At 40.6% G+C, this 23,435-nt stretch overlaps 1 protein-coding gene across 1 annotated transcript in view; it reads right to left on the bottom strand.

Moving 5' to 3' along the window:
• The window catches only part of ADAM10 (ADAM metallopeptidase domain 10), a 105,075-nt gene that overhangs the window by 2,683 nt on the left and 78,957 nt on the right, over positions 1–23,435 (bottom strand). The window contains exons 9-15 of the mRNA XM_075006950.1: positions 20,352–20,515; positions 17,190–17,373; positions 15,937–16,087; positions 12,548–12,731; positions 9,123–9,231; positions 8,222–8,442; positions 295–421 (exon numbers count right to left, since the gene is read on the bottom strand). Coding sequence (XP_074863051.1) covers positions 295–421; positions 8,222–8,442; positions 9,123–9,231; positions 12,548–12,731; positions 15,937–16,087; positions 17,190–17,373; positions 20,352–20,515 — 1,140 coding nt within the window. The remainder of the gene's footprint in view (positions 1–294; positions 422–8,221; positions 8,443–9,122; positions 9,232–12,547; positions 12,732–15,936; positions 16,088–17,189; positions 17,374–20,351; positions 20,516–23,435) is intronic.

Raw genomic sequence — 23,435 nt, 5'->3', positions numbered from 1 at the left:
TCTACATGTTCCATATGCTTATTATCCTTATTTTGACTAGGAGGATGTAAGATGTCATTTTTCTGTCTACAGAGTAGACAAAATATCAGATTATAGATTATACTGGCATGAAAAAATGTACACCTGTAACCTCGTTGTTTCACAATGCCAGATTGAACTATAGCTCTAGTGTTATAATTTCTCAACATTTCAAAAAAGGCAAGGAATACAGCTGGGGGAAAAAAACAAACAAAAACAAAACCACCCCACAACTTCTTTATTTCTCTGGAGTCTTAATCACTGTTACATATTTACCTGGGAGTGGCTTAGGAGGAGGCAACTTTGGGTTACTGCTTGGAGTATGAACACTGCATATTTTAATGAATCCAGCCATTAACATGATCAGAGCAATTCCCATAAGCAATACTGCCCACCAGTGAGCCTAAAACACATGACAAAAAAGGTTTAAAAAGAGACAGTACATATTCATAAAATATACAGAATACGTTAGTGGCATTAATGAATTAACTAATAAGCCATGTAATCTTAGATGTTTATTGCATCTAATCTGAGTGAACTCAGATACTAAAATTTCCCAACTTAACGGCTTCTCAGAACTCTGGCATTGTCATTTCACTTGATGATTAATTCTATAGTTATTTTATTAAAGTAAAATTTACACAAGTCACAAATCTTCCAGTGCAAGCTATCTATAAAACTAGCAACTCCCATGGATTTGCCAGACATATTCCAAGGTAACGAGTAAATCAATTCATAGATTGCAAGAAAAGCCAAAATAAAAAGAAAAAAGCATTAAGTTACTGTACACTGCAGCTTGGGGAATGGAGCAACTATATAAGAACTTGGGTAATTTTTCACAGCTCTTAGATGATCAACTGGCCTTTGCTCTGCAGGTAGAAAGTAATGAAATCTAGCTACAAAGGAAAATTCAGTTACACCTAATGAAAATGTAAGGAAACGTAACAGAAGAGTGCAGAAACTGATTCTTAAATGCAGTTGAAATGGAATGAAGTTGTTGCATCGATGTGAGTAATGACTGTTCTTCAAGATGTGTCCCTGTGGGTGCTCCACATCAGGTGTCGAGCCTGCCCTGGCACCACAGCTCGGAGATCCTTCATAGACGTAGTTGGCTGGACCATGCATGTACAGCAAGCATCTTGGTGCCTTCACGCCCTTTTGGTCAATGTGTTTAACATGTGGTCGGAGAAGATGACATGTGCTCGGTCTGCAGCAGAGGGCAGTTGAGAGGAAACTAGTTTCAGCCAGACCACACGTGACCAAAAGGGCATGAAGGAGCAGACACACTGGCCACACATGCACAGTCAAGCCAACTACTGCTATGAAGAATCTCTGAGCTGCGGCCCTGGAGCAGGCCTGACACCTGATGTGGAGAACACGTGGGGACCACTCGAGGAAGAAGTAAACATACTCTAGTGAGAATAAACACATGGAATTTACTGAAGGAAAGGGAAGATTTAAAACAAGTTCTGTATCTACTCTCCTCTCTCCTCCTCAAAAATCATATGTATGTCTCACATGTAAGAGCAGAGTCCATGTAGTATACATGAGAGTGACAGGATGAGAAATATTAATGGGATCCACTTCCTTTATGATACTCTTGCAGTTAAGCCTATGTTTTTTGCTCCCCTACTGGCACTTGAGAAAGGCTAAGGGAAGGGCTTTCAGGAAGAGTTCATTCTGCCTGCCTCCATTTTGATCCAACATTGACTAGGATGTATTACTTTCAGGACACACTGTGAACATATCAGTTTATTAGATGCTTATGGAAGAAGGGTGCTTTCAAATGCGGGGTTTCCTTTTGAAAAAACTGTCTATATGGCTGTTTGGCTTTTGAAATTAGCTCTTCCGGAATCAAGATCCCACGCGAGAATGCAAATGAAGCATGAGATATTGAAATCCATGCCTTATTTGTATTTCCAGTCGGCTGCATTTGCATGCCTCTTCCGAAAGGGAGGGGCAGTGTAGCCACACCAATGTTGGCAGCATGTACAGCATGTATAAAGCAAGAGGTGTCCGTACTGCCACATAGCTACCTGTCTGTGAAATGTTCTGGTGGGGGGAAAGCAGGAGGGAGCTACTGGAGCTCTTCCCCATGGCTGTGGCACCTCACTAAGAATCTACCACCACCTATAATGCCTTTCCCCCTGCAAGGGGAGAAATCACCAGCAGTGGTGAGCTGGTGGAGCTGCACTGTTCCCAGCTGTTGGAGTCTTTCCCTGTGACAGAGGGTTCAGCAGGAGGTTACCACACTACTAAAAATAGTGATGTAGACGGGAGACACTTCTTGGACTTTTGAGAGCTATGCATGGTATAAAGCTGGGTACATAACCACAAGTTTCAAGAATGTCTTTATTCAGCTACCACCACCTACACTACTATTTACAGCTGGGGGGTTCCCTAGCGGTGACTAGCAGTAGCAAAGACTGTAATTAAAGTTATCTAACACCTATTAAAAATTTTTATATTGTTACTTAACTTAGATGACCTGGTCAAACTGGAATTTTCCCTGCTTTGTCTTTGCCATAAAATGGAGGGTTTTGCAAATGAGAAAAACTGATTCAGCCATTTTCAAGAAATCAGTTAGCGAAACTGATACTTCTCCCTAAGAAACTGACATTTTTAAAACTGCTCTGATCCCTTGAGAATTCAAATTAGGAATCTTGTTAGGCAGAGCGGAGATCTGAGATTGGAGAGGCATCATTCTCTGTCTCCCATGAAACCAGACATAGCTGGACAAATGACAATAGGCAGAAAAATTGCAGATAGACAATATAGTTTGATTTCTACTTGGGTGCTTCTACACTAGGAACTAACCTCAAAGTTAACTTCGAAGTTAAGCGCTACATTGAAGTAGCCCAGCAGAGCGCTGACACACATTTTCCCTCACTTTGAAGTAGGGAGCCCAACTCTGACATCCTTACTCCATTCCAGGGAACGGAGTAGTGCCCTATTTCGAAGTTTAGCTTCAAAGTAGGGCGTGTGTAGGCGCTTTACTTTGAAGGTCCTTACTTCGAGGTAAGCAACTTTGAAGTTATTGTTGTGGTGTAGACACAGCCCTTGTCCCTTAATTTCTCTACAGTCCAACTGCATTGCATATGTTTCCAGGCCCCCAGTAAATCTCTTGCATCGTGCACTTGTGAAAAGAACAGAGCAATTCTCCCTGCAAAGAAACAGGCGCCTTCCTGCCACCTCCCTATTCTTACAATAATTTTTAGAATAGGGGAAGAGGCACTGGACAGAGCTACAGAAGACTGAGCGCTAGTCTCATCTTTCCTTGAATAACATTAATTCTGTGCGCTTCATAACCCACATTCAGCAAACTTTCATACCCTTCAGTTTGGAGGAAAGGAAGTTTTCTGCCTTTCAAAAGCAACTGAAGAGCTGAGACTTCGCACAAGTTCACTTCTGGCAGAAGTAACAAGAGAACCTAAACCTCCAATATAAGAAAAACACGGAGCCGCAGTGTCTGTCAGAGAATTAGACTAATGTGCGCGCATTATTTCTTCTTACTGAGTCACTTGTGCATGCCCACCTTTGAAACATGAAACAGTGAGCACTGTGCAAACAAAAAGCATAACTGAGAAACCATCACCACCTGCAAGTTCTCTTTCAGCCATCTGATCAAATCAAAGGGCTTTTTCCACTCTCAGATCAGGGAATAGAACACAGGAATCCCAATGCCCAGCATATTAATGCCCACACCACGAAAACCTCTTATGAACTGTTCATCACGGTTACATAAGAACTTCTCTAAGAAAATTCTATAAAAACTGCTTCCAAAACCTCGTTACAGTTGAAAAGATAAGCACGCCAAAGTTAAGAAATGCCAGACTCATTGTACAGCTTTAATTCTGCTCCCTGCCCTCCATCTCTGCTTTATAACATTCTAATTACAAAATAACATGTTAGTTTTTCATAGGCCTCTAACATACTGGGAAATGAATGAGGCAAGGTTCTGTAAGCTGTGAGACTTGAAATGTGGAAAAAACGATAGCACAAAATGATGTAATTAAAAACTGTATAATCAGACATAGGCACAAAGGGGCAAAATTAAGGTTGCACAGGCAGCTGTTAACTTTTTGAAAGCTTTAGTTTGCAATCTAACGATATTCATTTGGTAGTTTTCTATGGCACATGAATGAGGCAGACAGATTTATTACATTCCCTATCTATACCTATTACTTGTCCACTTACTGCATACATTTAAAATCTGCATGTCTATTTCCATGAAAATTCATGAGATTACTTATCTAATTGGTGTATGCCAATAGCAAATATAATGCTTTATCAAAGGCATTTTCCAGTACTATAAATTTTAACTCATGCATTTATTTGGTGTAAATGAAAAACATTTTTAATTCAGATGAAAATTAAGTCAAAGCAAATAAACTGAAACTCATGCTTAAGTGTCTAATTTCTTTGAAAGGGGTGTCTTTCACATTTCATCATTTATACAAATCTTAACAGACACCCTGGCTGGTTAATGCAAACTACCGACTTGTGATCACCGTTATCCTGAAGGTAGCTTCCTCCAAAAAACCAATTCTTAGGTCTGGTACTGCAGGAACACTAGCAAACTTAGTAGCTAAAGTTCAGAAACCCTTATGAAGAAGATGAAGTTAACCATTAACCCATTTAGGAAATGGTTAGGTATCATGCATTAGACAGTTTTGACAGATTTAGGCTACACCTACACATGAAGCCTACATCGAAGTAGCCTATTTCGATGTGGCGACATTGAAATAGGCTATTTCGATGAATAACGTCTACACGTCCTCCAGGGCTGGCAACATCGATGTTCAACATCGACGTTGTGCAGCACCACATCAAAATAGGCGCTGCAAGGGAACGTCTACACGCCAAAGTAGCACACATCGAAATAAGGGTGCCGGGCACAGCTGCAGACAGGGTCACGGGCGGACTCAACAGCAAGCCGCTCCCTTAAAGGGCCCCTCCCAGACACAGTTGCACTAAACACCACAAGATCCACAGAGCCGACAACTGGTTGCAGACCCTGTGCATGCAGCATGGATCCCCAGCTGCCGCAGCAGCAGCCAGAAGCCCTGGGCTAAGGGCTGCTGCACACGGTGACCATAGAGCCCCGCAGGGGCTGGAGAGAGAGCGTCTCTCAACCCCTCAGCTGATGGCCGCCATGGCGGACCCTGCTATTTCGATGTTGCGGGACATGCAACGACTACACGGTCCCTACTTCGACGTTCAACTTCGAAGTAGGGCGCTATTCCCATCCCCTCATGGGGTTAGCGGCTTCGACATCTCGCCGCCTAACATCGATGTTAACATCGAAATAGCGCCCAACACGTGTAGCCATGACGGGCGCTATTTTGAAGTTAGTGTCACTACTTCGAAGTAGTGTGCACGTGTAGACACGGCTTTAAAGACATATACAGATCTCCCTGGCCCCTGCCAAAACACTATTATAAACCTATACTACAGAGATATGCATGTGAAAAGCAGGGGCAAAACAAAGATGGGGCCCAGTGCCACACTCTTCTTAGCTGGCTCTGAGCAGAGAACCTGCAGCTACATCCTCAGCTCCTTGCCAGGCCCAAGACAGAAGTGCAGGCAGGGCCCTACCAAATTCACAGCCATGGAAAAACATGCCTCAGGAGCAGCTGGGGCAACAAGCGCTGGAGGAGCCGCAGAGCTGAGTGTCCAGAGAGCTGCGGGAGGCAGAAGCAGCCAGGTCACCATGCAGCTTGCCTCCCAGCAATTCAAAGAGGGAGATGGAAATGTGTGGGAAAGAATAGAGTAGGAGGGGGTGAGAGAAGAAAAGGGTCAGATGACAGGTGCGAGAGATGGGCTGGGAAGGTCAGTGTATTGTCAAACAGTATAACCATTCACCTATAACGGACTTTCAGCGTTAACGGTCACCTCTTCCCCCCATTATTCTGTTAAATTGAGGGTTTATTGTATTAGACATTCATCACACAATGAAAACTGCATCAATAACAACACACTCATCCGTGCTTCAACAGCCACTAAATTATGATTGAGTAAATCAGATTTAGGTGCTCAGTTCTTCCAGACTGCTTTGAAAAATGAGCTTTCATTTCTAAACTATCAATTGGTGGCTTGAAAGAACTGACAAAAATATTGAGGACTGCTCAGTGGATTTACTCACATTATAAAAAGAGAACTCTCCTTGCTTACGTGAGGAAGGCAATACTTCAAAATCATAGCTACAGACTCAACAGAATGATTACAAAAACCCCAACACCTCAGACTTTGATAAAAAAAAATGTAGTGAGGATGGTTATCTACAGTTATGAGGTGTTGCTAGGGTCACAAGCCACACAGGAATACACATCTGATTTACAACATTTGGTGTAAGCTGTGCTATACCTTGACACTCACACTCACTCCCTCTCAACATTTCCACTATTGCGTATGCCTCGAGAAGAAAGTGGGATGGCGAGGCCACTCTCTCAGAAAACCATCACCCAGAATAGTTTGTCAAGCTCTCAAATGGAACCCGCAGAAGAGGAAGAACTCTGACAATGTGGAGAAGATCTACTGAGATTGAAGGACAACTGGGCTATTCCTGGAGTTAGAAGTTTTGTCCCAAGACAGACTGAAGTGGAGGAAACTTGTAGATGACTTAGAGTACAAGGGTTTAAGTAGAAGTAGTAGTAATGAACTATATTAACAGGCTATTCCATTGTCAAATTGCTCCTATCTCTGAGGGAAAACTTTCCCTCTAAACTTAACTATTAGAACATTTCTGGCCAGCTTTGCAAGTGTCATTCCTGCTGCGTGTTTTTGTGAAGAACTATCAACCCTTGCATGATTCTTGAATTTTTGTGTGTACATCATCCCTTACAGATGCTCTTTGCATTCAGTACTATTGTGACAGTACATAAATTAGGTCTACACAGAAAACAAGAAATAAGGTAAGATGACAAAACCCAAAACTGGCTCGTAAAAGCACACCAAAAAAAACATGGAAACAGAAACAGAGAAACGACATTGAATAGGTAATCTAAGCTCAAGATTCAGATGGTACAGAAAACTTTCCCACCTTCCCCATAGGTAAGGCCACCAGGAGCACAATGAGCATGCGCTTAAGTTCTTCTTTTGAAATTCTGACAAAGATATTTTTAAAATAAATGAACGGTAATGACCAATCTGTTGGTTAACCTGTACGGTGAAAAACGTGATACCATATATGGCAGGAATCAACAACCCCTGCCATATGAGCAGATTTCCATAAGCGAGCGAGGTGAGAGCTCACCCTGACCTTCCTCCCCCACGCAGCCAGGAGCTTGCTCAAAAGCTAATACTACCAATCACCACCTAAATGGTAGAGCTCTGTATCTTAATTTATTTATTAATTAAGCTGTTGTAAGTCCGACTATCAGTGACTATAGAAAGTATTACTAGCACTTGAACTGCAGAAGTCAAAAGGACAAATTTTGGCACTTCGCCTCAAAAAGGTTGCTGACCCCTGATGTAGGTAATGGATTGTACAAACTATAAATCTAGCTAAAATAAAGGTGAACACAGGAGTCCTATATGGAAAGCCACCATTTCCTTCCTTCCTATCTGTTGGACACTTTTCCAACAGATAAGGTATAATCCCTTTAGGATAAGGAATCCAAATATATGCAAATTGCCATTACGCCCTGATATTCTGAGGAAGTAAGCAGCTACACAGATTGAAAGTTTCAAGAGCTGGGAAAAAAAGTCTGTAGCTTTTTAAAAAATTGAGGTGATTATTCAGTAAAATGAAGAGATAATAGCATGGCTAGAAGCAATATCATACTACACAAACTATACAACATTCACTTCAATTGTCTCCAAAATATACTGAACTTTACTTGCTAATCTTTCTAGATGGATTCTGAGTGTGATGAAGCAGACCAAAGACTGAGAATGCATTTTAAGGGTCTACACTGCAATAAAATACCTGTGGTTGGCCTGTCTGACCTGGGCGCATGAGGCGTGTGCTGTGGCACTAAAATTGCAGTGTAGACAATCAAGCCTGTGCCCAAGTGCCTGAACTGCAATTTTAGAACTCAACAACCTGAGCCCTAGGACTCCAAGTTTTACTGCAGTGTAGACATACCTTAGAGGACACTGAATATTTCACAATCATTTATCATTAGGTCACACTGAATTCATTCAATCCATTTTAAAGGAATCTTTCATGCTTATGTTACCAACTCATTAAGAGACTTACCACAATCCATTCTGCAATGTTTTCATACAGCTCTGGATTAAAAATTGCTTTCTTTAGTCTGGCTAGAGGACCATCAGCATCTACTAACCGACACCTCATGAATACATCACAATAGCCTTTAAAATCGTTGCAGGGGGATCCAGGTTGTAACGTAATGGTTTTGTGATTGAAAAACTGCTCCCACTGACTAGATCCAGTACTTGCACAAGTTGTTGGCTCCACTGAAAAAAGTGAAAAATAATACTGAAAGTTGGATAATATTTCAAGACAAGTTTATAAAAAAATACCTTGAATGTCTCTAGTTCCAACACCCTGGGGACCTGACCAGTTCCAAATGAAAGACTTTGCCAGACCACAGGTCAATATTGCCTAGCACAACTACCAACACTTACATTGCTTTCTGGGCTCCTACAAGACATTTAGGGGGTAAATTACAGCTAAATAACAGCTCAGAACAGAGCCAGAACTGGTGGCTGTAAACAAACATGAGGAGACCATGGGAAAACTTGGCCAGAGTGGTCCTCCAGCTAACTAAAATCTTGCCAGATTACAGATGTTGCCCAATGAGAGAAAGAGTAGGATTAGAAAGGTTCTACCTGTATTAAAGAAACAATATTTATGCCATAGTAATGGCTTAGCATACAGGCATTTTATAATTAAGATCCAGTGACTAACTTTAGGGGAGATGCACACTGTTCATAATCATACATAAATAATGAACACTGAATTGTACTTTGTGTTTTGGAAGAGCAAGAACCAAATACTTTTTCCACACATTGTAATTCTTACTGAAATTTGGTGAATATTTTAAAAATCACAAAAGTGAATTGAAATAAAATTAAATCTAGTAAAAACCTTGAGATGTGCACTACTGTGTATTTAGAATGTGTGCACTTCTTACTTCTTTTCATGCAGCAGACATGGCACAACTCTTTATCATCCTTGCTGTCTGAACTAGCACACGTACATTCCTCCAAGCCATGCTTCTCACAGATAGAACCAGCACATTGCTATTTAAGACAAAAGGAGAGACAATACTGCAAAATCATCTTCACATCCAAGCGTACTTTGTGGCAGGTAAAACAAATATCAAATGCAAGAGTCAAAAAGCATAAAGACAGTCCTCTAAAGAGATACCTGAACACTTCAAAAGCAAATATAAGATATTCTTAGGGATGATAAATAGTAATACCTATGTTAGAAAAAGTAAATATTTAATTGGATTGGATGAATTTCAATGAGAAATTAAAATGGAAGAGTCTACAATACTATATTGTCAGAGGTTCTAAAACTTTTATTCTGATGATCCCTTTCACACAGCAAGCCTCTGAGTGTGGCCCCTCATTTAAGGTGGGTTTTTTTTGTTTTGTTTTGTTTTGTTTTTTTCTTTAAACATTTAGTGCTATTATAAATACTGGAGGCAAAGCAGGGTTTGGGGGCGGAGGCTGACAATTTACAATCCCCATGCAATAATTTCATGCCCCTCCCCGCCCCCAGTTAACAACCCCTGACGTGTATATTTTGATGTTTGGATGATCTCAAAGTTAAGTTCAGAAGCAAGCAAATGAGCAGCACTCCAACTGCAGGGAAAAAAGCTGGGCCCTAGTACTTTCTTGGGCTACGTTGCTTTCTATAGTCTCCCCACAGCACTAGCAGTTTGTGAACAGTCTCTGACTATACTGGAAATAAAAGGCCAAAAGATCTCAGTTACAGTTTCCCATTGGTAGCTCATGCCATTCCAGAATGCCAAGTTCAGCAAAACTCATTTTTTGAAAACCAGAAACCAGTTTTGGTAAATGCATACACAACCTTAACTCTGCCCTCTTTCAGTGATGCCTCATAATACTCCTCTTACTTGCTATCTTTTTGCTCTAATGGGCAAATACTACCTCCATTTCCCAATGCCCCAACAAGAGCTTGCTCCTCTGACAAAACACCATGCTTGAAAAATGTAATACTTCAATACCTTTTTACATCTCCTTTGTGTCTGCACACAGTATACCACCTAATGTAAATAGTCACTGCTTGCCATTTTATTATTGTTTTCTAAAAACAAAAATGTTTTTGACAGGAATTAGTGACCAACTGTTCTCACCTACGTTGCCCATGTTACAGATGGGAAACTGAAGCACAGAGAAATTAAGTAGTTTTCCTTGCAGGATACAAGCAGAACAAGGAACAGTTCCAGACCAGGGTCTGTTTACAGTTGTGCGATTCCTCAGTGCTCCTCCCATCTCCTGGATATTTTGTTATAGCAGAATAGGGATAATAGCTGTGGTTTCAATGTGTTTATATCTCAAAACCTTGACAGTTTTAACTGGTTGTTAACAGTAACTAAGAGCAAGAGAATAGTGGTGTGTCTTATTTTCCATCCCCACCCCATAACTCCCCACAACAGGTAGACACCCTCTCCAACTCCCCTGCAGCATGTAGTAATATGTAAGACATTGCTTCTTGCTGTCTCCTGCTCTTTGTTGTTTCATAGAACAGAGAGCAACGACCCACCTTCTCTAGTTACCATCTACTTTTGCACCATAATTCACCCCCTTCCCTCCCCTCTTAGGGAGCCTTTGTGTACGTAAGTTATTTACTCTCCAAAATCACTTTCAGCATCTTCTGAATTCTCTGCTCTATTTAGGCAACATTTCTTCAAAATAAGTAAATCTATAAATTAGAAGTGTGAGAGATGCAATTATAGTTCACTCAGATTCCCTCCCATTGCATGTTTCAAATGTCAAAGCTGCAGGCTTAGAGAAGTGTTATGTGGCTTTCCCAGATGCTGGCTCATGTGGAGGAGGGATAGAGCAGGGCTTCTCTCAGATCACATGAGGCATTTAGCAAGTGGGGCTCAGACACCCACCCAGAAATGCAAGTCTCTCTGGAACCTGGCTCACATGAGAGGGAGCAAGAAAGACACACAGGGCATCCACAGATCCTGGTACACACGAGACGTAGGGAGATGGGTTCATACGCTCCCAGAAAAATCAAGCTCTCTCTCTTTCCCCTGAACCTGTTCAGCTTGGGAACAAGCAGAAGGAGGTTAGACGATCACACAGAGGTAGGGGTTCCCCAGATGCTGGCACATACATAACGGTGCAAGAAGTGGGCCTCTGACACCTGAGGGGCCTCACTCCCAGATCCTACCTCACGAGGGACAGGAAAAGTGGCCTGACTTTCTAGGGGCACATGAAAGAAGGGGGACTGTGGGGTTAACAGGCATTCCGCCCCTGTTCTCCCTCACGTCCCCTTCCAATATCCCTCCTATGAATCTCTAAACTCCTCTCCCTTCCCCTACACTATTTACATTTATTTCCCTCCACCACAATGCAGTATCAGATTTTTTACCTCTACTCTCGCCACTGGTCCCTCCCTTGCCAGCAAGCATTCACTTGTCTGCCTCTCTATTTTTATACAGATATAGATTATATTCACCCAAAATAAAAAAGAAACCTCTCTAAGGACACATTTTTATAATACACCTCCCAAACGTTCCCAGATTCCTTTAACAGGTGGGACCCGAATCAACACTATCTGCGTCATACTCAAAGTGGGGATACTGAACAGGGGGTTACAGATCCATAACCACCCACGTTCAGGCAGAATCTATTATTCCTGGCTCAAAAGAATGCCCCTTAGCCCTCTTATGCTGCCCAGTGAGTAGCAAATTTTGAAGGCCAACAACATGCTTAGGGATCCCCCATTGGGAACACTAAGGAAAGGAAGCGTGCCTTACCCTACATTTGTGGATGCTTCATGCTGACACTGGCCAGTTGTGCGCACATACAGAGATTAGAAACTGGGACTCGGACAATTCTCCCTGCCTTTCTAGATATGGTGGGCACGTTTTTAGGCTGACACAATACAGACTCCCTCTGGGCAATGGACTGTTGTGCAAATTACTAGCAGGATTCAAATGTACTAATGCTGCCCCTTGAGCTGGCTGGCTTGCTTTATACATTCCCGGCAGATGGGCAGTCTGCAAATGTTCCTTTGCTCTGGCTGGCTTGCTGTGAATGTTCCCTGCCCAGGTAGAGTAGGCTGTAGGGACACGTGGGAGAAGTAAGGGTGCCAAAACAGTCACATCCCCAGCACAATGACATAGAGGAGAAATTGGGTAGCTCAAGCCATGAGAGAACCTGGACATTACCAAAAGCAGTGTTAAAAGAGCTGTTTCAAAATAAGGGAACTATATAGAAGATTTTTCTTCTTTTGTAAAGAACAAGACAATACTTCTATGCTACCCACAATAAGCGATAAAGTCATTAATTCACAAAATAGTGCTTTGAGATATATTGCTAATACAATAAGTCAGAACAATAAGCTCACCCCTTTAATGCAAACTTGTGTGTGTCTGTTGCAATCTGTGAAGTTTGGCTTGGGTTCAGATGCTGGACAGAGAGCAGTGAAACCATTACACATTCCTTCTCTTGCACAGTCAGAATCATTCCGACACTTATCAGTCTTGGATTTGAAGACACATTGTGGGGTACAGCAGGGGCCTTGACTGGGGCTAGAAAGAAAGAGCCCAGAAAATATGTATTAAGAAAACAAAAAAAGCAGTCAAATAGCACTTTAAAAGACTAACAAAATAATTCATTAGGTGAGCTTTCATGGGACAGACCCACTTCTTCAGACCATAGCCAGACCAGAACAGACTCAATATTTAAGGCACAAAGAATCAAGCACAGCAGTCAAGGTGGACAAATCAAAAAAAAAAAAATATATCAAGTGAGCAAATCAGAGAGTAGAGGGGCAGAGGGCAAGAATTAGATTAAGCCAAGTATGCAAACGAGCCCCTATAGCGACCCAGAAAATTCCAATCTCGGTTCAAACCATGTGTTAATGTGTCAAATTTGAACACAAGAGAGTTCAGCAGCCTCTCTTTGAAGAGTGTTGGGAAAATGGTTTCTTGACTAGTATTAAGGAAAGTGCAGATTTTTTTCTTAGCATTTCTAATATACCAACAGCACTACGGTCCAAGTTCTACAAATTTAACATTTCGTGATTAAAGGAGATAGATTATAGCACAAGTTGCTAAGAAATATGTACATTTAACTGGAATACCACTTAAAACTATAACTGTATACACAAACACTGTCCCTTTTATTTTCAATTTGTGCAAACAAAATGTAAACTGAAAAATGTTTCTCTTGGGGACAGCAAGTTTGGTATTCTGCATCCAGTAATCTTCTTAGTCTCAACTTTATGACTCAATTATGAAAACCAACACTATTTACGTTACTTACACTATAAAAAATTACTTTTACATCTCACAACATTCAAAGATGAAATTTTAGGTCGAGCTACCCATTCAACTCACTACCAGGAGGAAGATTAAAATTGAGCATGAAGTCCTTCTTTCACCCTGAGAAGTGTAAGAACCCAAAACACTGAGGACACTTACATATCATATGCTTCATTGCTAACACAGTGCAATAGCTTAACAATTTACTAGATGGAAATGTTGAACATCTGTCAGCATAGGTTCAACCAAAATTATGTTTATGAACATAGATGCTTTAAAATGAATTGTAAAGCTCTCAAAGGATTAAACAATTAAGTTAAAAACTGTAATTTACCAATATTATAGAACTTTACTAAAACTATGAATTTATATAATTTTGGTTTACTTTTAGCATTTTCCCTCATTTTGAGAATTACTCTAGGGGAGGCAATTTCATTATTTTGTTCTCTGTTCACGGACACATTCCCCAAGTAAAATATTTTGAGATTTTTAAACGGGTAAAAGTTATTTTGATTTACTGTGTTTTATATAAGTACTGTTAAGTGGCTTAGGGCTAAAATACAAATAAATTTTATAGACAGAAATAGAAAAAAATTAGATATTTACTAGACATAACTATACCCTTTTTCAATATTTTAGGTCAATTGTGTTGTATTGCCTAAAAGCAAGGTGATACAGATGAAGTTAGATACGGAGACCCCAAGGGCCTGAAAATTCTGTTTGATACTCAGCTGAATCCTTAAGTCACCTTCCTTCTAGGAAATCTGGCACATACAGCCCTCTATGAAAACAACCAACTTCTGAATAAATGTGAAATATTTAGTCATCTCCCACATATAGACAGACATCTTACAGGGCACTTTAACAAAACAACATTTTCTTGGAAATACCAGCCTTTACCTGAAAGTTCTCTTTTAAATATGGATCTGTGATTACTTGCAGCAAGTGATCCAAGGAAGTCTACAGCTGCAAACAGGGCTTGCTTGGGCTCATTACAGTCATATTGCTATCTCAGGCATGCAAGTTGTGTTGAACACAATACTATAATCTCTTTTGCTATCATGCACGCTTCATGAGTGGAAGAGCCTTGGAGTGCCGATTCTTGAGTTTCTGATAATTGCTACTTCAACAGAAGTTTAGCATTGGTTTCTGGCAAGCCATTACAGTTTAACATATTCATAGACAATCTGGAAGTGACAAGGATGAAAAAAAGATACCATATGCAATGGGGTTAAAGAGCAAAGCAGCCTTGTACAGCTGTGAGCCAAGGAAAGCTCATGATGCTCTTATGTTAGGTCTTGCTACAGGAATATTTACCGAACTGCTAAAAGGGGTCTAAATCTACCCAGCAGTAAAAATGCCTACGTGGATGGACCCTGCTACCTCTTGCTCAAAATTCTGCAGTGTACTTCAATCTACCCCATTTTGAAAAAGGGAAGATAAAAAACACCCTAGAGAACTCTGTGTGAAGTCTGTTGCTGGACACAAGTCAGTCTAACACAGGACAGATTTACATACCAGCTCACTACATACATAGTAGACAGGCCCTTAGACAGCCTCTTACAACTGGTAAATTTGCAAAGATTGTTAATTCTTCCCTCAACAGTAACAGAAAGAGGTAACAAAGGGTAGGAGGATCCAACTGATTTTTCTCCTCTCCAATATTATTCAACATTAAGAACCAGGGAGACCAAGGGAATGACAAGGATTACACTTTATGCAACCTTTCTTAACTTAAATTCATCGAAGAAGTTTGACCAGGCACACGTACTTATTGAAATCATCTGATGACAATGCAGTTACCTAAAACATGGCCTCAGTCCAGGTACTAGAGGACAGATGCTCACAGCACAAAACTCTTAAAATATGACTAAATTAACTACTCCGTGATAGCGTTAGTACAGACATTAATATGTGCATTAATACCAAGACTAAATTTGATCAGCAGAATTTGTCCTAGCCATATCCGGTTTAATCCATGTTAACAAAGCTCTATGGAAAAGTATGTCCTGATACTGCACATTTGCATGTTGTTCTAGCTAAAGAGGGAACACAGTCTTAAGACTTGTCAGCCTGACCCTTTTCACAAGCACAAGACACACTGAGTATCCCTTCTTATTTTTTTCTGCTATGTATCGAAGATAGAGCAGATGAGCAAATAATGGGACAAACATTTAGATTTCTTTTTGCTCAACATAGTTAGCAGTTTTAAATTTTTCCAAAAGCCTAAGAAATGTTAATCTCACTGCTGATTTAAAGAGTTAATTTAGTGCTGTGTTGATAAAATAGCACAGGATAGTTAGAGAACTGCCATTAATTCTTATTACTAAAAGTTTGGGACAGTAACAATGGAACTGATATTAGACTTCAAATGTCTTAGATGTCAGAAGATTTTTCAGAATAAATCTTGTTAGTCTATCCATAAGTCTGAGCAATTCAATAAGCATCATGTAACTTAAATTCACAATACCTGCAAGCTTTGCCTGGTTTTAACTTGCATTTCTTATCTTCTGGTTGATTTGCATCATAACAGCATTCATCTTTACACTGGTCACTGTATCCACAATCACACTGCTCTCCCTGTTCTACCATTCCATTACCACAGATTGGCTGGCCAGATTCTGAAAAATACCAGGATATCTTTGTTACACTACACAACATAAGAGTAAACTTGAAGTTAAATTAGGTGGCATAGTTAAGCAAATGGCTGTGCAAAATAGGATTAGTATTGGAAGGAAGAAGCATGGGTGTGTTGCAGACTGAGCTTTTATGGGAAAATCTGGACCTTACTCCTCAGCAGTTAGCTTGTTGATTTCTACTATAATTTTTGTTCCTATTCTGCAATTAGAACTTCCACTAACAGCAATGGAAACTTCTTGTGCAAAAGAATGCGATCAGAAGTCAGTGGAGAATTTTTCCTTTAATCTCCAAGTTTGCATCCGTTTTCTTGCACTGCTCCCCTCTTCCTAAAAATTTCTGACGAGCAAAACAGCTACTACGGTCAGAAAAATCTGGTGGCTAAAGTTGAGGTCCTTCATACTAACAGCTTAAAAGCTTTTGTTTCACAAGAACTTGTGCATCCCTGCACCACTTAACAAAAGGTTCAGACAAATGTTCCCTCTAATCTTTTCCATCCATGTGTAGAGTCAATTTTTCCATGGGCACCAAAGCATGTGTGAATCTGCACAACTAACAGACACACTAAATCTAGCTTTGGGAACTCTGCTAATCAGCTGGACGGCATTTGAATTTCTCCTGAGGCGCAGCTCAAGCACACAGCTTACAGAGAACATGATCACTGAACAAGGCTCTGCAGTAAAAATTATCAAAGAAACACAAGGGATGAAGAACCCAAAGGAGAGAGTGTGTGTACCTCCTTGAAATTATTTTTGCACAATTTGTGTGGATAAGGAGTTGAATATGCAGTGGCAAATGTTACTAAGTTTCCAGAAACGGTAAAGGAAGAGGGCAAATGCTACTATGGGAAATCATTCTACAGCCTAAGGAATGTTTTCGCTTTGTTAGACTGTCCACATCTCTTTTGCTGAGTCTTATTTTATACTTGGTCTGTAAGCTTTTCAGGGCAGAGACTTTGTTCCAATTGTATAGTATTAAGCTCTACTGGGTCCTGGTCTATGAATAGGGCTCCTAAATGCTACCATAATACTGACATATAATCAAGTTAATCCTTTAGCGTTTTATATAGTTCACTCAAATACATACCCACAAAACAATTGTTTCTTTTTTTTTCCAGAACTTGACTGATATTTCGAACGCTACAGATGGAGAATTTATTATTGTTAAGTTTGTCCCCGGATGTAGCTCTTGCATACATGATATAGTTGCCATTTTCTTTCTGCCCCAAGTTCTTCGACTCTCCCGGAGTGCATTCTGTTCCAGAATCATGCTGCAAAACAGAACATTGCAAACTATTTCAAGTGGATCAGTTTCTCATAATTTTCTACCTTTCTACCCTACGTATAACAGATGTGTGTGGTAATAAGGGAAGAAACAATTTAATATAAAATGGCTCCCTCTTTTTCTTAAAACAAAAAGGGATCCAAAAATAAGATATTTTGTATTATTTGTTTATTTATTTATTTATTGGTACTGAGTCAAAAAAGACACATAAAAGAAAAAGAGCATTACAGAATGATGGAACCTTGAAATGAAACCGTGTTACTAAAACCATTCCATGAAGGGAAACTGTTCAAAATCCTGACTGTTAAAATTAACATTTAACTACCTATTAATAATTAATATATTGATTTTAATCCCCATTCCATCCCTCTTCTGTTTAATCTATTATCTGAATAGAAAAGTAAAGCTGCTCTTGAATACTTAGCTGTAATAGGGTCAGCAAAATTCTTGTAACTGATGAACACCCCCAAAAATTAATTTCTTGCCATAAAGCTGCTCTGTTCTTGCATGCACAAGCAAATCTGAAGCTAATGAACTCTGCCTCTGCTACTGCTGAAGTATTTTCCTATTGGCCCCATAATAGTCTAAACAGGCTCATATAGTTCAAGGACACAAAAAAAAAAGTAGATGAAACCAATGTTCTGTCTGTGCTTATCACTAAATCCAAGCTGCAGCAAAATCTTCCCTAAAGCACTCACCCAAATGGCTATCACTTGCCTATTATAAAAAGTGAAGAATATCAGGAGCATGGGATGAAATGGAAAGTCAGTGCAACATGTCCAGCTTAAATGCTAACAGTGACTTATGTGTATGTGTTTGTTATAGTAACAACACGCATACTCCTCCCTTTTATTGCCTGTATTATATCCTAAAGGCATTGAAGCACTAACAAAAGTGAACTTCGGTGAGAGCGTTCATATCTAGTTTACACTAGAGAACTGAACTGTCCAGTTGAAATGGTTAAATAAAATTGGCTTAAGCACAAAAGGTTTGAGGTGTCTATGGTTAGCTACACTGGAGAGCATTGTTTTAGACTATTTTAGTTACACTGCCCTCTATGTACATGTCCATAGTGCTTGGTAATTCCAAAAGCAGAGGATTCTTCGAGACTGCTGAATACTATCAAGTGCTCCGTGGGACACTAATGGGACGATAAGCTGAAACATCACAAATAGTACACATTCACACTGAAAATGTGTACGGACTTAAAGATAATCTTGATTTGTGGGGGGGAAATCAATTTCTACCCACACTACACAGCATTCATAACATCACCTGGTAAGTGACACAGAATACTTTAAAACGTAGAAGTTTCAAAGATGACAAATGTCAAAAGTTTTGAGAACAAATATATGACAAAAGTAGAAATTGTTTAATGCCAGATTTTTTCAGAATACGACCTAACCCTTCAAACATATATTATACTTAGAAATTTGGTGTCTGTTTATACATGAGTCTGTTTGGTAAAGAACTCCTCCTAAATGGTAAGATTTAGGACCACCCAACTTAGTGTGCTGCTTCCTCTTATCATAACCTAAAGCAAAGTAACGGCTTAGTTGTGCCAGGACAATGGCATGTGCCTGGATATTGTCTCATACAAAAGAAAGGAAGGGATTTGGTCGAAAGAACAATTATATTGCAGAAAGACTAAAGTTGGGGAGCAATGGGCCAGAGATGGCCACTGGAGCAGCAGAGGGAAGGGGTGGAGAAAGGGACAGCTATTTATACATTAGAGTGTGTCTGTCCCACAGATGGGAGACGTGCGCCTCCTCCAGCTGTGCTCATGGCAGCAGCCATAGACAGGCATGTCTCCCTAATCCTATGGTTGCTGCCATGAAAGAGGGCTGGGGTAGTCCTCTCTGCCTGGGGCAGCCTGCATACTGAACCCCTCAACCCCACCCCAGAACAATGATTTAAGTGAAGAAAAATAAAACTTAAGAGTTAAGGACCTGAGCAATGCTGGGTAAATTTTTAGTAAGTATATAACCATTCACTTTTAAAAATAGTATTACTGTAAAAAGTATAGGAAATTTTCTGACACATACACCTACTGACTATCCTAGCTCAAACATGAGTTTCAGAGCAAGTTCAAAAATGACAGTCCAATTGCTCCAAAAAGATTTTCACTCTTGGAAACTCATCAATGACCACCGTTAACACGTTGGTTCTCCCCAGCTACCCCCAACTCTGGTGCAATTACGTTAATAATTAAATATCTAGTTTTCAAAATGTAAAACTTTATAAGTGACAGGTAAAAGAGGAAATATCCTCCACTCTTCATGCCACTCACAAGAGGAACAAATAAAGTCTCCAATATTTCAACCTATCAGAGAAAAACTTTGAACACAGCATGTGAAGACAACTGCTTCAAAATCCTATTACAAGTGTAACTCAGAAAGCTGCTTCTAAAAGTAAATTTATCTTGTTTATAAAAAAGCAATATGGCACAAAGGAACGCCAGTTTTATTCCCATTGTTGAGTGAGAAGAAACAACCAAATGTTTCCCTCATGAGCTGGTACCCTTCTCCTCACTCTGCATAAAATAGGAACTAGAATTCTACTTCTCACCATAACACAGATGTACAAGCAGGCACTTGTGAAGAGATATGAGTAAGCTTTGCCCTTCAAAGAAAGTGCGTGGACTTTAGGTGAGAATAACCCACATTTATTACAAAAGAGTAGTCATGGATAACTGCCGTATAAGACTGAGCCAGTAGTTAACAGACTTAATGATAAATTAAGACCATTCACACAAGTCCCATCACACCAAGTTCTAAAAAATTCATAATGATCGTAATACATATTACTTTATCAGCAAAGTTCTTGTTTTTCTTTTGTACACATAGAAGAATGTTACTATTGTACACATAATAGTAAAAGATCTAAGTTAGAAAATGTTACCATTAAGAAATTATATGCCCACAACCACTGAAAGTTTGTAATGGAACAACAGTTAATACTTACAGGAGAACCAAAGTTATGTCCAACCTCATGAGCAAAAGTGATGTGAGAAACCTTAGGAGGTACGTGAGAGCCATAGTTCTGAACAGTGATGATTCCGGTATTTAAGGACTTCTTTTTGCCATCAGAATAGAGTTTGCTCTTTTCACATATTCCACCAGAGCTGCCTGCATTTAGAACAAGAGAACAGCCCCAAATTAATACACACTGAAAGAGAAATACCGAAAATTCTTTCCAAGAGAAAGGCTAAGATTGACAATGTTCAACTGCATATGCTTCAAACCTGCTTTTAAATAGTATCTTCCACTTTTTCCAAAAGTACTTGTACAAGACCTAAAATTAGTTACAGATCCCAGGGAGCAGGAGTGACTCATTTCTTCACAGTTCAATTTACAACTGAAAAGAGGCTTTTGATAGGTGCTTAATCATGTGTTTAAAGGTTAATCATCAAGAAAGTCACACCCAGTGTTTGAAAACGCAGTCCTAGGATTGTTATTCTCCTGTAAAAACATTTTCACAATCTAGAGCATACGCCTTCTAAACAAGTTTTATCTTGGCAAAGTTTGCAGATGACACCAAGTTGTTCAGGACAGTCAAAAGCAAAAGGGATTGTGAAGAACTACAAAAAGATCTCAGCAAACTGAGTGATTGGGCAGCAAAATGGCAAATGAAATTTAATGTGGGTAAGTGTAAGGTAATGCATGTTGGAAAAAACAACCCAAATTACACGTACTACATGATGGGGTCAAATTTAGCTACGACAGATCAGGAAAGGGATCTTGGAGTTATAGTGGATAGTTCTCTGAAGACATCCACGCAGTGTGCAGCAGCAGTTAGTGAGGCAAACAGGATGTTAGGAATTATTAAAAAAGGGATCGATCATAAGACAAAAGATATCATACTTCCCCTACATAAAACTATGGTACGCCCACATGTTGAGTACTGCGTGCAGATGTGGTCTCCTCACCTCAAAAAAGATATAGTGGCATTAGAAAAGGTTCAGAAAAGGGCGACTAAGATGATTAGGGGCTTGGAACGGGTCCCATATGGGGAGAGGCTAGAGAGACTGGGACTTTTCAGTTTGGAAAAGAGGCGATTGAGGGCCGATATGATAGAGGTATATAAAATCATGAATGGTGTGGAGAAAGTGAATATAGAAAAATTATTTGCCTTTTCCCATAATACAAGAACTAGGGGACACCGGGTGAAATTGATGGGTAGTAGGTTCAAAACTAATAAAAGGAAATTTTTCTTCACACAGCGCTCAGTCAACCTGTGGAACTCCTTGCCCGAGGAGGCTGTGAAGGCCAGGAATCTATTAGGGTTTAAAAAAGAGCTTGATAAATTTTTGCAGGTTAGGTCCATAAATGGCTATTAGCCAGGGATAAAGTATGGTGCCCTAGCCTTCAGAACAAGGGCAGGAGATGGATGGCAGGAGATAAATCACTTGATCATTGTCTTCTGTTCTCCTTCTCTGGGGCACCTGGCATTGGCCACCGTCAGCAGATGGGATGCTGGGCTGGATGGACCTTTGGTCTGACCCAGTATGGCCATTCTTATGCTGAAGTCAAACTGAGGTTCAGCAAAATACATCACACCAGAATAAGCACTTCCATGAACACTCTCATAGGGAAAGGGTGACACAGGTGCTGAAGCATGAATCTAAGTCAGAGAGAGTATAAAGTCCAAAGTGGAGCCTTACCAAAAACCTTATATACACCTCTACCTTTCCATGCAGCAGGTCCTGAACGACAACTTCTCTTTCTTTCATACTATTTAAAATTATCAAATTCCCAAAATCATCCTTATAATATGTGGATACACACACATCTCATAGAACTGGAAGGGACCTTGGGAGGTCATCGAGTCCAGCCCCCTGCCCTCTTGGCAGGACCAAGCACCATGCCCCCTCCCCTTTTTTTAATCTATCTGCCCCACGTCTCTAAATGGCCCCCTCAAGGATTGAACTCACAACCCTGTTGGGGCAGACCAGAAGCAGCTGCCAGCAAAGGTCTAATAGAGGCCAAACATTGTGGTAGCTGGAGGAATGCCTTTTGGTTCCCTCCTAAATCCCCAGACAATGCAGATCTGCAGGCTGGATAGGCAGCTGGGGCTTAAGAGTCAGCCAGCCACTGCTTGCAGTCAAGCACCTGCCACCAGTTAAGGCCTCGAGGCTCCCTATAAAAAGGTTTCCCCAAGCAGTAGGGAGAGACCAGTGCCCACAGAGAAGGAGACTGGAGGGTCAAGAGAAATATGGAGCAGGACAGGCTGCATGAAGCCAAGTGACGCCAGCCACCAGGTACCAGAGGGAAGCAGTGGGTACAGAGGCCCAGGGAAGGGGTGCTGCTGTGGGGCGGGGCCAAAAGCCCCGCTAGCTCCCTTCCCTCCTAGGGTCCCTGGGCTGGAGTCCAGGCCAGTGGGTGGGACTGGACTGCCCCACTCTTCCCCCGAGGGGATCATACTCCACTCTCACTCAAAACTGGCCTGTGATGCAAATGGCTCAGTAAAGGGAGACCCTTGCCCTTGGGAAGCTCCAAGGCAACAAAAGGGCCTCTCTGAGTCTCTGAGGCACACAAGGAGCCACTGGGAAGTGTAGGACCCCAAAGGGACAGTCACGGATTTGTCACACCTGGATTTAGCAGGCCAATGCTCAAACCACTGAGCTGTCCCTCCTCCTTAAATTAGTAAAACACCCCTTAGCTACACATACAACACGTTAGTCATCCAGACTCCATGTAATACACCTCTTGATTAAGAAATTCTGTACTGATATGAAATAAAATTTGAATGCTAATTATCTAATAGATGTACATGCATTAATGATGAAATTCACCAACTAAGTATATTTTATGCAGGTAAAGTTCTTGTGAGTGGTGCTTTCAAAAACAACATTCTAGCAGCCCTTCTCTGCATGCCATCAAACTTCCCAAGCCAAGGGATGTGAACAGACCCTCTGGGCCAATAACATTAAGTATTAGTGTCATTAGATCCACAAACTGAAGTTCTTGTGACTCTCTCATGACCATCACCAACATTGCTTTATATAGAATTAATATACAGATCCCTCTGTGGGTACTAGGGTGCAGA

This window comes from Carettochelys insculpta, chromosome 12 (genome assembly GCF_033958435.1).
Source record: "Carettochelys insculpta isolate YL-2023 chromosome 12, ASM3395843v1, whole genome shotgun sequence".
Lineage (NCBI taxonomy): Eukaryota > Metazoa > Chordata > Testudines > Carettochelyidae > Carettochelys > Carettochelys insculpta.
Note: the sequence above shows the minus strand (reverse complement) of the source record. Positions and strands in the feature narration are given on the sequence as shown.